The following is a 15,976-nucleotide window of genomic DNA, read 5'->3' as shown; positions in this document are numbered from 1 at the left end:
TAATCAACGGTCAAGATTAAATTTTTCAAAATCTCTTTTCATTTTCTCTTTCCTATTAAGTGCTTCTAAAAGTAAGTCAACTTTAAAATTCAATCTTGACCGTTGATTCAACTACAGCATACATGCTGTTATTAAAATAACAGCATGTAAACCGGATCCTACTTTGAAAAACTTCGAAATCAGCACACGCTTTTTACATGGTGACTTTTTTTTTTTTTTAAAGAAAGCAAGAATTTTTTTTTTTTGGTTACACAGAAACCATGTACGTATACCTTTTTGTGCCGTTAGTATAGTTTGCTCAGCTATCCTAACAACTTCATTGAAAAGCTTATCTGAAGTTTTGATTAAGCGATATAGTATGATTGTACCTTAAATAATGACTTTGAGAAGTAAATTATAAGCTAATTAGAAGCATAAAACTTGTGGGCAACAGTAATCATGGCCAAATCAGCTTTTAAAAATTTGCACTTACTTCAATACAAAACTTTCAACTATGCATATAGAAAGTTATTAACCATTAATAACCATCATTAACCTCTAACCGCCTATGGCGGTGCAGTTAGCAGTGGCTTTTCCTAACTAACCACCCAAAGCAGTACGATTTGCGGTAGTCAGACAGAGGTGATTAATAAAAGCTAACACTCTACCCTTATATGTATAATCGTATAGCAAAACAATGTTTTGGTGTTTAATACCATAACAATCTCGTTTTGATATAGGTTTCATACCAAAACACTAAAACATGCCCAAAACCGCCTAAAACATGCCCTAAAAAAAAGGGACAAAACACTAAAATAGGCCTGTAATCTAATAGGCAATTACCACAGTGCGATTTGAGATAAATAACCGCTAACCAACTGTTACTCCAAACTGCTACCATCACTGCTTGTACGGCCATAGTTCAAACACATTACTAATTTTATTTTTGCGATATGACTGTTGGCAATTTATATGGTTGACCATAAAGGAAATATAATAAAAAGATGTAGGAATACAAAGAAACAGAACTTCAAGATACGAGAAAGGAGATATCTATAAAAGAAAAGAAACATTGCTATATATAAATTCTATACAACAATAATTAATCATAAATACATTCTGTAAGAGGCTACCATGCAAGGTGAAGTAGCCCTACTCTCTCTCTCTCTCTCTCTCTCTCTCTCTGAGGTTTTGTTGTATAAAGTTAAAAATAAATAAGTAAATACTAACAGACATACAATCCCCCTCGAAGAAATCAGTGTGGCCTTCGCTATGCTCTGCAAGTTATACCTAATGAAAAACTTGAGCCGATGCATAATACTCGCTCTCATTGAACACAGGTCTCAAATCTTCTTTTAACATGAAATCAAGAGGGAAAGAAACAAGATGCCCCCTCACCGCCTCTAATCTATCCATGGGATCTATTTTCTTGATATCTCCATTTTGATAGGATTCTAACTTCTCAGGTGCTATTCCTAAATCGATGGTAGAATGGCCAACTTTCTCCTTCCAGAAGGCCACGCTTTGTCTGAGTGCAACTCTGCATATCATCATATTTGGGGGAAATGGAAGTAGTAGTTAGCACAGTGAGCAAAACAAAGAGACGAGAGGGAAGATTAAGAACTGCATTATACCTTGTATGTATCAGATCATTAGGTATGCAAGAAAATACATCTTGGTAAATGGCCGTATTTGTCTGTCAAAATACCATACCAATAAATAGTTATTACTTTACTTATCAAAAAAAATAAAAAATAAATAGTTATTACTTCAAGAACATAAGTATTGGACAAATGCAAAAAACTAAAGCTAGCAAATATAATTGGCATATTAAAATATAAATTAAATGATTAAATTCATCTCTTCTTATCAAATTATGCTTTTGAGATAAATTGTGATTTAACATGGTATCAAAGTCAAAGGTCCTAAGATCAAATCTTAAATCCGTCATTCTCCACCCATTTAAATTAAATATTCCACGTGTTAGCTCTCACTTATTATGGAGGAATGTAGAATATAAATTAAATAATTAAATTCATCTATTTTTATCAACTTAAGCTTTTAACACGGCATATTATAATCTCCAAGAAAGAGTGTTCCGTTTTCTTACCCTTTCTTAACCCTGCTATTTTAGCATTCAAATAAGAGAATAACTTCTAATATGGATCTAGCATAAACCAGGTAATTTGTGCCCTCTAATAGGAAATAGAAACCTAAGCATGAAACACCACAAGTGACTAAGACAAAAACACTAGAGATGTTAAGGTTTTCTCTTCAAGCTATCAACAAAATCCCCAATTCCCCCATTCAAGGAAATCGAACCCCACTGCCTCCTCTGTCAAATGCTGCCCCAGTTCCTCCGCCGTTGCTCCAACACCCGTAAATCCAAAAATTTCTTGGACTTTCTTTGTTTCTCGCTTTTCTAATATCATTGATCTCTTTGTGTCTCTGAACGCTTTCTGTTCCCCTTCTTATTAGTTCAGAAGTGTACATTAACCCAAAATGAGGAATCTATCAAATAAAAAGTTGGATTTTTTACAAATTTTCGTGGTTTTTGAGCTGATTAGACGCATATCTTTTGTTTTCCTTTTACCGAGTTTTCTTCCCCTCTCATTTTGTTTCATGTGGGTTTTACTGCTGCCTTACAATTTTTCGTAAGTTTTTGTTCTGTGTATGTTGGAGATTACAAGACTTTGTGAAACCAATTCCTCGACGAGCGTTTTATCGAAGTTTATCAGTTTATCATTTCTTGTAGGTATCAGTTAGCGTTTTGATGATAAAATCAATTCCTGTAGATTTTATCAAACTAATAGTATATCAATTCCTAGACGAGCATTTTGATGATAAGATTTTCTCACTGTCTTCCCCAACGAGCTTTGAATCAGAAACTGAATATGTGTTGTGCTCAATGGATTTGTGATGTTGCATCTATTGGATGGGCTTCAGCTGTGCCGTTGCATTCAGTGGAAGAACGTAGGTGGTGGCTTTGATTCTCTTAAAAGGGGAATGGGGCTTCAGATGGCTACATGGATGGGTTTCTCTTAAGAGAATAGAAGAGATCATCTAGGGTTTTTCCTAATGGGTTTTGGTATTACAAGTTGATTTGGCTGGTTGCTGTTGGAGAGCACATACACCAGGTCCCTATAGAAGTTATCCTCTTTATATAAACATCTCACCACAAATGTATTCTAAACTTGATAGAACATATTCTACCTCAGCCAGACTTATACTCTTCAACCTGTAGCCTCAATTCACAGAAAAAGCCCATTTAAGACCCTTAACCAATTGGTATATTCCTTTTAATGCGTATATATAATGCTATTAGAGGAAAATAATATGCCTTATGACTATCTTCTTATAAAAAAAGAAAAGAAAAAATCGTGCACACAATCATTGTTTCCCACATGCTGGCGATATATAAGTATGTGTTTCATGTCTAGGCTATAAATTTGTGAAAATCTTTTTTTTTTTTTTTTTTTTAATTTTTTTATAACCCAGATAAAAGCACTCCCTTCACACAGGTCGAGTAAAGCTCAGGCTTTCGCCTGCGTGCGTGGCCCCATGGAATTGCTTGAACTTAAGGAGGGTCGAACCTTAGACCTGATCAGGGCCAAATGACTTACCACTTAAGTCAACCCCTTGGGGTTAAAAATACATTTGTCTTATATGGTTCTTCAAGGAGCCTAGAATTTTCAAATTCTTATTACTTCTACAAATGCTCAATAATATAATGTGATGGTCACTAGGATTAGTCTTAGATTTCCATACGAAGTTTTTCTTTTTCATACTTTTTCTAGAAACTTTTTCTCACCTTTGCAGTTGCCATCCAAATATCCTTGTAAGTTGAATCAACAACAGGGTCAATTATTTGATCGATCTGAGGAAAGAGATATGAAGAATTAATATCAGATAAATTACCTAAGCTATTCAAAGAAGATAATGTATTCTTTCAGCATCACACTGGAAGGAATGAAAGCAACTAGAATCACCAACCTCTCCTGAGTGAAGACCAAGGTGTTCAGACCACAATGTCAGACGAAGAGTGAGAGAAAATTTTCCAGCTTTCCATGGTTTTCCTCCCATAAATGAATCAACCGGTTCTTTGTCCTCGATAAGTACACCAATCTGAAACAAATTTTTGAGAACCTTTAAGGGGGAGCTACTCCAAAAGCAATGCAAATAAGCATATAGAACGTACAATCATATCAAAAGTTTAAAAGATTGACATAACATAGCACATCTATCCATGATAGCCTAAAGGAGAGGGATTATTTAGATGGCTGATAGGTTAAAACTGGCAGTGCTGATAAGTCTGAGAGTGTTGCCTGTGCATGAAACAAAGCTTTTATTGCTGATATGACACACTGTCACTATGACTTACAGGTTTGAGATTTATTATGTTTTATAGTAAAACAGCTACGCATTTCCTCAAATATAATCCCCACAAAAGACAATTTTTTTCAAACTGAGGCAGATAGCATGAATTCCCTTTTTTTTTTTTTTTGATAAGTGATAGCATGAATTCTTGATTGGATAGACATGCTCTAGCTTTGAGGTTTAGAACCACCAACAGAAAATTGAACAAAACTACATAGAGAAGTCATTGAGCAGGAGTGGTACCTCGGAATCTCTTGACCCAAGCAAACTCCTATCATTAATATTAGCCGATCCAATTAATGCTACACAATCATCGGCAATCATAATTTTACTGTGCACATATACCTGCAGCAACAAAAGGAGTATGATGGAACACTGATACACTGGAGGAAAGAGAATTGCAAGTGAGTGAGAAAGATAAATGGAAGTATGCTAACAAAAGTGGTAAGGTGCATTGATAAAAGAAATGGTGTAAGACAATACCTGACTGGAGGCCACAGGACCACCATCGAAGAGTTTACCATAAGCTCTGAGGCCATAGAAAGAAATGTAATCATGTGTTTTAGGACCAAGAAGATCATAGAGATTATGCAATATCGAGTTTTGTCCTCTGCAAATGGTTCGATACTGCCAATGCATTATGGCTCTCACAGATGCTGCACCCCCATCATCCACACCCCCCTGTTAAAACAAAATTCAGTATAAAAATATGACAGCTCAATCAACTTTCAGATTTGAAGGATATTGACAACAAAATAGAACCTGGAAACCCGGTAGTAGTGGTATGACGATTATGACTCTAAAACACTTCTTATCATTGTATGCTCGCATAATACGCCGGTATAATGCTTCTAGCACGCGATTATGTATTATCTCATCTCCCGAGAGACCTGATATGAAAAATTGATTCTGGGAACAAGTTGCCGAGAATTTTGGTCAGGAAAATGAAACACATAATCGAATTTTAGCGAGATTCTCAATACTAAGCACGACAATCAGCACACTAAACAACATAATGGATTTACAACTCAAAAAGAGGTCTTGTATAAGGGTAACCAGCACACTGACAGTTAAGAAAATCGTCAAGGTTTTTTTATCAATATATCCCAAGCCTGTCCAAATGGCTCATAAGCATAAATCATTCTGCACCCTTGATAAAAGCCCAACAATATGAGTAAGCATGCATTTACTTTATCTTCTCTGCCTACTCCAATTCCTATGTGGCTTTCCAAAACTCAATTTATATGGTCCAAATGTCATTAAGGCACTGCTATAGTTTATCGAGAAACAGCCTCACTTAGCTTCCTTTTTAACTAAAACTTCAAAGGTTTTACACAGATTCATGTAATATTTCAATTTCCAGTTTCTTTATTAGTCTCATCCACTTCAACCGTTTTATACAGTACTTTACTCTTCAAGTACATTGAAAAAAAGAATTTTAAACTATCATCTTTCTTGGATACATATGTGTGGATTGTGGCAGTTGAGTGACCAGAAAGACAATGCTAGTAGGATAGTTTTAACTGAAAAAAGAATCTTCAGAAAGACCACAACTTAAACTGAAAGAAAGAAGTGGGAGTGTATTGAGTCTGTTTGGAAATGTGCAAGTTAGGCATCCAGCTACGAGAAGTAAGCTGAGATGGTTGTGACTTGAGCAGCATAGACCAGCTAGATTAGCCAAACACCCTCAAGCCAACATGACAACCCATCTTCCCAACTCCTTGAGCAGGGTGCAGAATAAGGAAAAGAAATTTATCTATTACTCTCAGGCTGAGACAAAGGGACCTAACTTTTAATGTAAAACTGGAAGGTAGAAAGAGCGCATCAAAAGGACATGAAGTCCATGACCCCCAGCAAGGCCAGGATGCTCTAAGCACATTGGAGCAATATGCATGTACTTTTAAAAAGAAAATAAAACAAAGGCCTGTTCAAGGGGCTGCTAGGTATCCCGTCCACATTCATACTTTCTATAGCATCTAATGTACAGTTTCATCAATCTGAATGGGCCATCTTCAAAAAGTAAGAGCCATCACCATGACGAATGAGACCAAAATACTAATTGACCAATTTGTAGTGTTTGACTTGTGCAGTAGTTTCTAAGCAAATTCAACAGTTATGCTTATATATATATATATATAAGTAATCAAGATGTCTATGTAAAGCGTAAGGCGGCACAAGTACACAAGAAGTATACAGGAGAAAACACCTAGCTAGAAAGAGAAAAAAAAAATGAGGAAATCATAAAAATCAAGCACAAACGGGAATGCAAAAGCCATTGCCCAAAGATAAAGAGTGTAGAAGAAAAAAGAAATAAGATCTTGCATTGTCCTTTCACAGTCCTCAAAACTTTCTTTTTTATAAGTAATGATTATTTTATCAAAAGCATAAAGCACCCCCAAGCGTAATGAAAATTTTATTAAAGAATATACCTCAATGTAAATAAAATGTTCTGCTTTCTCGATAACTGAGCAATAAGCACTATGAATGCTCTCTTCAGTTTGGCTTGTTCCAGCAGACCACTGACTGACACTTCTAATGACCTGAAATTAAAGGGAATTAAAAATGGAGGCATGTTACACAACCATATCTAAACCATGTTTCAATCATCTTTTTTTTACAAATTTAATTGATCAACTATTAGATTTATGAACTCATGCAAACCCTATACAAATTCAATGGTGGATTCATCCATTTACTATAGAGATGGTTAAAAAATAATGAAATCATTGCAATCTATTATTTCTCTTAAAAATGACAGACTAGGGAGTCCAACATCACAATCAAAAATGCAAAACAAGCATAAAATACTCTCATCAAACTATAAGAAACAAATAGACATTTAAAATACTCTCATCAAACTATAAGAAACAAATAGACATTTAAAATACTCTCATCAAACTATAACAAACCTCTTGAAATTTAAGATACATCAATAACTTCCACTCCTTCCTCCCCCGTCCCCCCATTTACTTCTCTTGAGTTTTCAGAAAATATATCTTGCTAGTAACTGGTCAAATTTCTTGACAGCTTCCAAATACCCTTATCTCCCAGCTTCAATCATTTCTCTCAACAATTAGTACTGGATTCTTATAAAGAGGAGAAACAGATAAGTAAATAAAAACGGCATGAAGGAAGTTCACACTTGAAAACTGAACCATGTCTTTCCAATATCACCCTTACTTTTGTTTGACTATTATTGTCAAAACGTTGGGGACAATTTATATTCTTATATAAGAAAATGTCTTCATTGTCGAAACTAATGTACAATACAAAGGCAACTTAGGGAAGTGCAATCAATGCCATTAACTTATTTGAAATTGACAGTCATTACGGGATGGACTAAAATAGAAAGGAAGCCACTTTGGCATGGAAGGAGCAAATAAGCTACCGAAAATTAAAATAAATTTCAGGAAGTCAGTGATACTACTAGAGGTATCAGGGCAGGTTGCTGATATTTGGCAGACAATATGATAACTCTGGAAGTTTCTTAAGAGTAACAGTCTACCTGACAATAGCATGAAGCACGAGGACCAACTTGACCAGATTCATCTGCAAATCCATCCTGATAACCCCGTTCTTGAGTTTCCCACCACTCTGGATCTGAACATTTCATGGCAGGCTGTGCCAGCCTATCTGAAAGCAGTTTCCCACGATTATCCAAGGATTCAAAGTCATCTACAAAGCCCTTCAGTGGTGTATCTGGACCTACTGGTTCAATTTTGGACTTCCGGAAAGAGAAAGAAAGACCATTGTTAACCCTGCTCGGCTGATCAAGGTGATCAGTAGGGAAGTCCAGGCCATGTAATTTTGGTTCTCCACTAGGAGCATCCGGCCCATCAGCTTCTTGAGGTAAGAGAAGTGGGATATCTTGTAATGATGATCTTGCAGAAAAGGAATCCTGCCCTCTAAAGTCCTTATAATGCTGAACGTTCATACTCTCAACCTGCATCTCTCTGCTTCTCCCCATGTAATGCGGAATAACCATGTGCTGCTGAGGCATAAGTAGTGGGATTGCTTGCTCATAGGGAGCCTTATTTCTCTGAAGGAAGGATACTCAAATTAAGATCATAATGTTATCATAATCTAGACATTATAACTATATCAATTGCAACAAAAGAGTGACCTTTGCATAGTTCCAGCGCTGAACAAAGTGCCTAGCTATGTCACGACAAGGAGGCCCCCAAAGAGCACAATGGACATCATGCCAAGGCATTCGAGGATATTTTTCACGATCTAACTCATCTTTCATTGTATCTTCCCATGAATTTGGTTCAGATTCCCTGACCAAATGCAAAGAAAAAAAAAATCATTAGAGAATATCCAAAAAGCGTAAGGATAATGCTCAAACCAACTTGCACTTGGCTAAACAAATAGCCATTCTCACCAACTAATAACTATCTGAGTGATTTTTAAAGCAGAATCCAGCCAGCTACTACCATAAGAAAATATATATTAAAAGAAACATGACCTAGAGTATCTAGTTTACGGTTGAAGTAATAAAATAAATCTCCCTACAAGAACTAAACATAAACATTCAACAATCCTTTTAATACAACTTGAAGTCTATCAACTGAACAAGTAGAATGTTTTGACAAGAGTTCATAAGTCACCAAATACATAACACAAAATGTAATCACTCTATGTTCTAACAATTCTCCATCAAACAATCCAACATAGGATATGGTATAGTGAGCAGAATAGACTTACCTTGGGTTATAATAGTCCTTCCCAGGCCATATTGAAGGCGGGAAATCACCCACTTTGTGTTCAGATGTGTCATAACGACCAAAGCATAAATCAAGTCCTCCAATAAAGCATATCTGATAATCTACAATGACAAGCTTTTCATGGTGTGACCTGTATATAACCAGGAATCAATATCAGAAACTGCAAAAAGTCTAATATAGTTCGAAATTCTTACTAAAACATTAAAATCTACAAATTCCGGAAGAATTTGAAATTAAATTGCATACCATAAGTAAACACCAGAAGAGAAGTGGTCAGGATAACGCAGTACCCTCACATTTTCATGAATGCTAAGAAGCTTTCTCTTGCTATGAACGCTGTTGATTTTCAAAGCAAGCGCAACCTCTTTGTAGAGTAGAATATAAATCTGCATTTGTAAGATATATTACAATTAGCACTCATAAGTTAGCAGTGATTACATATGATCCAGTGAAGTATAAAAGCTATAAAGCAGTTAACGGCTTTATGAGTACCTGAACCCCTTGCTTAGCTTTTGCTTCCAGTAAAGCCTCAAGCCTGGATGAAGCATGAGCATGAAAAGAACGGCGTAGATACAGTTCTGGGCACAGCCACCAGCCACAAATAAATATCTGCATGAAACTTCCAATCAATGAACAGAATCTTAAGACCAAAGATAATCATGGATTAGCAATGAATATTGTGTGCTGAGGCTGAAAGGAACAGACCTCTGATTTTGCGTCCTCAATAGAAGAAGCAATAGCTTCAAAAGCAGCTCGACCATCTACAAACCACTGAGCCTGACTACCATCTTCACTCAAACCCCTTGGAGGAGCAAAAGAGCCAAAGCGGTGAGGATGACACCAGCCTTCAGGAGGCCTTAGTCCAGCATCATTAATTGCAGCAACCCAGTCTTTAACTTTAGCACTACTCTTAGCTCTTATCCTAATGCTCCGGCTTCCACAAGTCACCTGAAATTTTCAAGTATTTGTTACGTAGATATTCTCTAGATTTGCAGACTAGACAGATAATATCTTCCACCGATAATTAGCAAAATCAAAGAAGTAACATAAAAGGCAAGAGTCCAGGCAGATACAACAAAATCTAACCAACAGTACTTTGTGTCTCATTTCTATGCTGTGTAGTTCAGTTAAATGCCTAAAATTGACATGTGGAGTTCAAATTTAATTGTTTTGACAGACTTCATAGAGAGATGAATTGTTTTATTTTCGCACTAGACACCTCAAAGAGTTAGTCCTACAATGAGTGGAGGAATTATAAAGGTCATTATGAGTGCTAAGTCTCATATTGGGTTTTTTACTAGATGAGACTAAACTTTATAAATAATTCTAAGGATCTCCAATTGTAACTTGACTAGTCCTTTTGGAGTGATAGCAGAATTATAAAGGTGCTTATGAGTGCTAAGTAGGTGGGACTAAGCTTTATAAGTGATTCCATGGAGCTCAAATTGTAACTTGACTAGTCATTTTGAAGTGATAATATAGATGTCGCTAACGCTTTCCCTTGATTGTTACACACTTAGAGTTCAAATAAAAGGTTCACTCTTCACATATAAGGTTCCTAAAGGCTTTGAAATAAAATCAAAAAAGAGAATCAAATTTTTTGTACGTCCTAGGAGTCAAAATTGTTGCCTATCATAATTTTCTAAGCTTAAACCACAGGCTCAACTTTGAAGAAATAAACATTAATCTGAATGGACCTATAGAATTTAAAATTTCCTTCTCAAGCCCTTGTTCAGCAATGTTCTTTACTACATCATATTTTACTTCGAACATGACTATATATAGGACTCATTTGTTTTTTCTTTTTCTTTTTATCATTATTATTATTATTATTTTACATTTTCTTCAGGCAAAGTGTCTAATGCTCTTTAAGCACACCCACATAGTCCTTAGACACATGGGCACTCCCTATCCCACGTATAGTAGGCAATTAAGGGAATAAATCCCTGTATGTGGCCACCAAAAGGGTCAGCAATAGGATTCAAACTTGGGCAAAACGCTTCCCAAGGCACCTTAATACCATGCTAGAAGAGCAGTTCGTTAATTATATGTTGAATAATATCCATATTTTCAGTTTTGACACTATAAACCATTATGCCTAACCTCCCTGCATTAGTATAAAGCAATATACTAGTAGATCCTAAACTTCATATTTACTAATATTTGCAGAACAAAAATTACAAGAACCCAAGTTCATAAACTGTTCAAGCAACTAAATCATAATTTTTAAGAATTTGAGCCAGAAAAAAAAAAAAATATATATATATATAAAGCATCAGTAAGACCAAATGGTGCTTACCCTAAAAGCGTGGCGTAAAGGATTCCGTTCCTTCATTTCTTTTGCTAGTGATACTCGACCCTCTCCATTCCCATCTGAAGGAGGTAGTACATCAAAAACAATTATATCTAGAGGTTGTGTATGAAAAGGATCCTCCAGCAACGCCAAGAATCCAGGTTTCAATACAGCCCAAACCTGCACACAATTAAATAGAGAATAAAAAAAGGAAACGTGGGTTGAACTAGAGAAAATTTAATGTAAAGATATTCAAAAAATTATGTCAAAGTATTGTACAACTTATACAGTATGCAATGAAATATATCCTAAATTTCAACAATTCACAGTCAGATATAAGATTCGAAGTCAAATAATCATTAACTAACAAATACTAAAGCTAAACAATCCATTAAATAACAAACAAGAAATAGGAGGATCAAAGTGTGTAAAGTTAATAAAAATTAGACAGTTTGAGGATATGGTAGTCTGATGCATCGAGAATAAAGGCAAATGTGATACAGCAGCCAATCGTGTACATGAAAGCCAGTAAGATTAGGCATACAACCTGAAAAGCCAGATCAGATGCAACCCCCACCCAAAACAACCTCTAGTTCAATTTGGTGAAATCCTAAGAAATCAAAGCACAAAGCGAGAGCAATAAGAGGAAGTTAAGCCGGCATGAATTTAGTTCCCTTGAGAGTAAAGAGCAAGTTTTTGTATCCATATGTGCTATAGAAAAGATTCTATTGGCTGCCTCACTAACACGACCAAGTCGGAAGAATTGAAGAATCTATGTGTGTACCTAACATTAAAAAGGCCCCTTTGAGGAAAATCCCATAATGGAAACTGCCAGTTTCATGCACAAAAGCTTAGATGTCTCAAAGTGTTTCTGTCTATAACTTTTTCACTGGATGCTTTCTGTCCAAAACAGGTGGATGCCAGATCACATAGTCATTAATAAAAACCAGATTGCATTTCCTTGGGATACCTGCCAAAGTGGCACCCATGATGTGTGAGCTACATGCTACTGTATAAATGGCACATCATTACACTAGAGCTATACTTCTGCTCGATCAAAGTCATTTCTTCTCTCATTAGGTAGAATACAAACCTAAGGCAAATGTATCATTCATGTTCTTTGTTCTCTACAGATGCACTATTTCATATGTTTTACTGGGGAACAATCACTATCCACTACAATTTCTTAAAGTTGTTATCAACATGTATGATTTAATTTATTTGTCACATCATTATCAATTGGTTAGTCTTCTTCAAAACAAAAGAAATCCTTACATTATTATTATTCATTGTTAATAAAGATAATAACAATTTTTTTAATTATTTTTTTCACTTATGTATCTTTACCCCATAGAGATATTGAATAAAACGAGTTATTTGTTTTGCTGCTGTAATTTTGAAAATGAAAATTTAAATATCCCTCAAAAGTAAGTAAATAGATCCAAAACATATAACATGCAGTTAATCCTGCCGTGAAAAAAACTGTATTCCAAAAATCATTGAATACAACCATCATTACGAATTTTATCTTTGGACCAAAAACAGACAAGGTATGGAATACCACAAAAGGGAATTATACCTAATAAAAAAGCAATTTTTGTAATTGGTACATGCACACAGAGTCTACCGAAACGTAACAAATCAGTAATACATGTGTACTTTTTTTATAAGTACCACTACTAAATGTGTATGTTCAACCAAAACTGCACCCAACCAAGTTAACAAAAATCCAACTTCTGGAAACAGGATTCCACTACCTTTTGCCAATTGTCATTACAACAATCGAAACACTGACATGCACAACATTTCCTTGAATCATCATCGTCCTTTGGAATTTTTGGTAGATGTTTCACCATAACATAATCTTCCTTCAGCTTAGGACCATATTCCGGTGAGAATGATAACTTCGAAACCTCCAAAAACTTGCAAACCTACAGTGTATAGTAATCCATTGTCAAAAAATAGGAAATCATAATATGATAACAGTAAAAGGTGTACAAAAAGTAAAATCATGGCAGTAGACCAACCTAAAAGTGTTCAAGACTCTAACCAACAAATAGACAACACATTTGTGTTCATAAAATGAGATCTTAGTATCATTTTGGTTTGTCAAAGACGTTAAAGGCTCATATAGAAACTCAATGTCATGCAACCTAGCATTTGCGCACCACATCCAGTTGATAATCATGGAACGCCATTCCAAAAAGATATCAACTAAGTGAACTTTTAAAAGTATCACCTGGTAAGATAGGTCAAATCATTCCCCTCATTGCCATGGAATGACCAGCACAGCCTTCTAGCTAGGTCTTTTAGTTGACTAACCAATTAAACAATTATCACCTAGTAAGATAGGTCGAGATAGCCTCTCATTGCCAAGGAGAGACCAGCACAGCCTCGCCAAACTAGTGCTAACACCCTAAAAGTACTCCAATTGATCAAACCACACTCAACAATTTCCCCTTTCACTAATCATGCTACAATATCCAGAATTTTCCCTTAAATGTGATCTCTAACCTTAACTTTCAAACATCACAAGCACCACATTTAGCATTGGATTTTATAATCAATAAAATATAATGTGGAAGCAAGGAAAAATAAAGACTTGAGATAACTATTTGATCTAAATTAAACATTCTTACTGACCCATAAACATAAGAGGCTATAGCAGGGGCACAGTTTGAAACTAAAGAAAATGATCCTTAAAGAAATCACAAGCACCAATCATACTCCCAACATAACCATGTTTCCTGAAGAAAGAACAAAAAATGATGCAGATACCGTCTCTGGAAAGCACATGCATCAAACATACCTCTCGGGAGTTAACAATATCGAGGTTCCCAAGAAAGTGATTCAAATACCCTTGCATTGCAACCTTTGCTCTATCTGAGATGGAATGTTGCCTTCCCAGGGCTGGCCGAATAATTGGCAGTGCAGCACTAGATGGAACATCTCTGGACAAGAAAAAGCACACCTGTAAGAGCTATGAAAATTATGGCCCTCCAGAAAAAACCGTTTTCCATCTAAGCACATGTTTAGATGTGTGATTAGTAGTCACCTGTTTTTAGCACTTCCATCTTGATGCAAGGGGACTGCCTCATCATCATGTTCATCATCGCCTTGCACCATAGCTGGGTGGTCTCCTATTCCTAGATTTTGAAGCCATTCTTTAACCTTTAATATAGTGTTCCAATAAAAACTACATCAAACCCCCAAACCTTCAATCAAATAAACAAATCTAAGAACATCAAAATACAAGTTTCCACAGGCTTACAAGTTCATGTTACACGCACCTGCTCCTGCTTCTCGTGAATTTCCTCAATAAATACACGTTTCTTCAAATTGAAGTGCAAATAGAATACATGAGAAGCTTTCTTCACTAAGCGCCACTTGAACTGGTAAATAAAAACACGAAATTAGCACACCAAAAAAACAAAACCATAAAAAATAGCTAGCTAACAAAGAATTACAGCTCGGACTTGTAAGCAACAGGTATAAAAGAAATTCAATTGATGGGTATAAGTAGAATTCGTTTCGATTAGCAAAAATCATAGGTCGAAGCCAGGTTTAGAATTAACTCAAAACGGCAGCGTAACTCCACATGAGGATTAAACACATGAGATCCGTATAAGATTTTCTTTCCTTTCCTTCGGTTTTCGGGGCAACCAAACAAATGCAGAACGTAATTCAGTTTATGAATTACAACTCAAATCTCACTACCGAACATACAAAAATGTTCAATCCCGGAATTTCAAAATCCACCTAAGTAGGATCTAAGCTTAGATAGTTTAAGAGGTTTGAAGCATTTAGGGATAGAGAAATCGCACGCACCTGTTTGTATTGGAACTCGATGGTGTAGGAGAGGAGCATGGGGCTGATATCGCTGGCGTCGGGGCGAGAGACCGAGACAATGGTGGCCTCCGGCAGCTCATCGAAAATCCGAGCCAAATCGGCGGGGTCTTGACGGTGTAAGAGGAACGACGACGATACGGACGCCGACGGCTCTAATTGCATTTGGAAGTACCGAGGCCCATTACCGGACATTAACTGCTCCGATGCCATTTAGTTGATCTTAATCACAAAAGAGAAGGCTCTTCGATTTAAATCTTCGTTTGATCAAAAAAATAAAATAAAAATAAAAAAAAAAATAGAAAGGAAGGTGATCCACTTGCGTGGAGGATCGTTTTGAAGGTTCCCGATCCAAGTCAAAGAGAGAGAGAGGGGGGACGAAAATGGCTCGCTTTGGGTAAAAAATACAGCACCAGGTGAAGAACGAGAATTCTGGTAAGATTTTGATTTCGCGATTCTTATATTGTGTCTGCCTCTCTGGATGGTCCGCATTTCACAAGAGGATGTGATGGCCCACTCTTTTATTTTCTCCTACACTTTTTTGCTTTTTGAAAAAAAAAAAAAAAAAAAAAAAAAAAAAACCCGGCATTTTTGAGCTTTGAAGGAGTAGATGAATATTTAGTTGGTGGCCGTATTGTTTTAATATGTATTTAACATAATTGCAACATAACTACTAGTAGTAGATTCTGGAGGTTGTATGAATGGGGCTTGCTAGTTTGTCTTTCCTTGAGTCGGAACGTGTTTGTCTGTTATT

At 36.0% G+C, this 15,976-nt stretch overlaps 1 protein-coding gene across 4 annotated transcripts; it reads right to left on the bottom strand.

Moving 5' to 3' along the window:
• Positions 1 to 1,022: 1,022 nt before the first annotated feature.
• Positions 1,023 to 15,721, bottom strand: PLDP1 (phospholipase D P1). Of its 4 annotated transcripts, XM_059578257.2 has the most exons (20): positions 15,205 to 15,721; positions 14,667 to 14,768; positions 14,432 to 14,547; positions 14,186 to 14,327; positions 13,134 to 13,307; positions 11,383 to 11,556; positions 9,789 to 10,031; positions 9,576 to 9,692; positions 9,330 to 9,469; positions 9,064 to 9,213; positions 8,480 to 8,636; positions 7,862 to 8,395; positions 6,786 to 6,896; positions 5,119 to 5,265; positions 4,840 to 5,037; positions 4,600 to 4,701; positions 3,973 to 4,104; positions 3,791 to 3,856; positions 1,614 to 1,675; positions 1,023 to 1,519 (listed from the first exon to the last, which is right to left on the bottom strand). In XM_059578257.2, the coding sequence occupies exons 1-20, from the start codon at positions 15,433 to 15,435 to the stop codon at positions 1,270 to 1,272; spliced, it is 3,348 nt and encodes a 1,115-aa protein (XP_059434240.1). In that variant the 5' UTR covers positions 15,436 to 15,721; the 3' UTR covers positions 1,023 to 1,269. The 4 variants fall into 4 exon arrangements, with proteins under 4 accessions (XP_059434240.1, XP_059434242.1, XP_059434243.1 ...); XM_059578259.2 differs by lacking the exon at positions 15,205 to 15,721 and having other exon boundaries at positions 14,432 to 14,522; positions 14,667 to 14,748; XM_059578260.2 differs by lacking the exon at positions 15,205 to 15,721 and having other exon boundaries at positions 14,432 to 14,522; positions 14,648 to 14,709.
• Between the last annotated feature and the right edge of the window lie 255 nt (positions 15,722 to 15,976).

This window comes from Corylus avellana, chromosome 2 (assembly GCF_965113065.1).
Source record: "Corylus avellana chromosome 2, dhCorAvel1.hap1.2, whole genome shotgun sequence".
Lineage (NCBI taxonomy): Eukaryota > Viridiplantae > Streptophyta > Magnoliopsida > Fagales > Betulaceae > Corylus > Corylus avellana.
Note: the sequence above shows the minus strand (reverse complement) of the source record. Positions and strands in the feature narration are given on the sequence as shown.

What these genes read in the sequence shown, in the direction of transcription:
- PLDP1 (XM_059578257.2), bottom strand. Translation starts at nt 15,435, where the DNA reads ATGGCATCGGAGCAGTTAATGTCCGGTAATGGGCCTCGGTACTTCCAA. An exon ending in TTCACGAGAAGCAGGAGCAG is followed by an intron (nt 14,548 to 14,666) that starts GTGCGTGTAACA and finishes ACTATATTAAAG; the next exon opens with GTTAAAGAATGGCTTCAAAA. An exon ending in AAGCTAAGCAAGGGGTTCAG is followed by an intron (nt 9,470 to 9,575) that starts GTACTCATAAAG and finishes TTACAAATGCAG; the next exon opens with ATTTATATTCTACTCTACAA.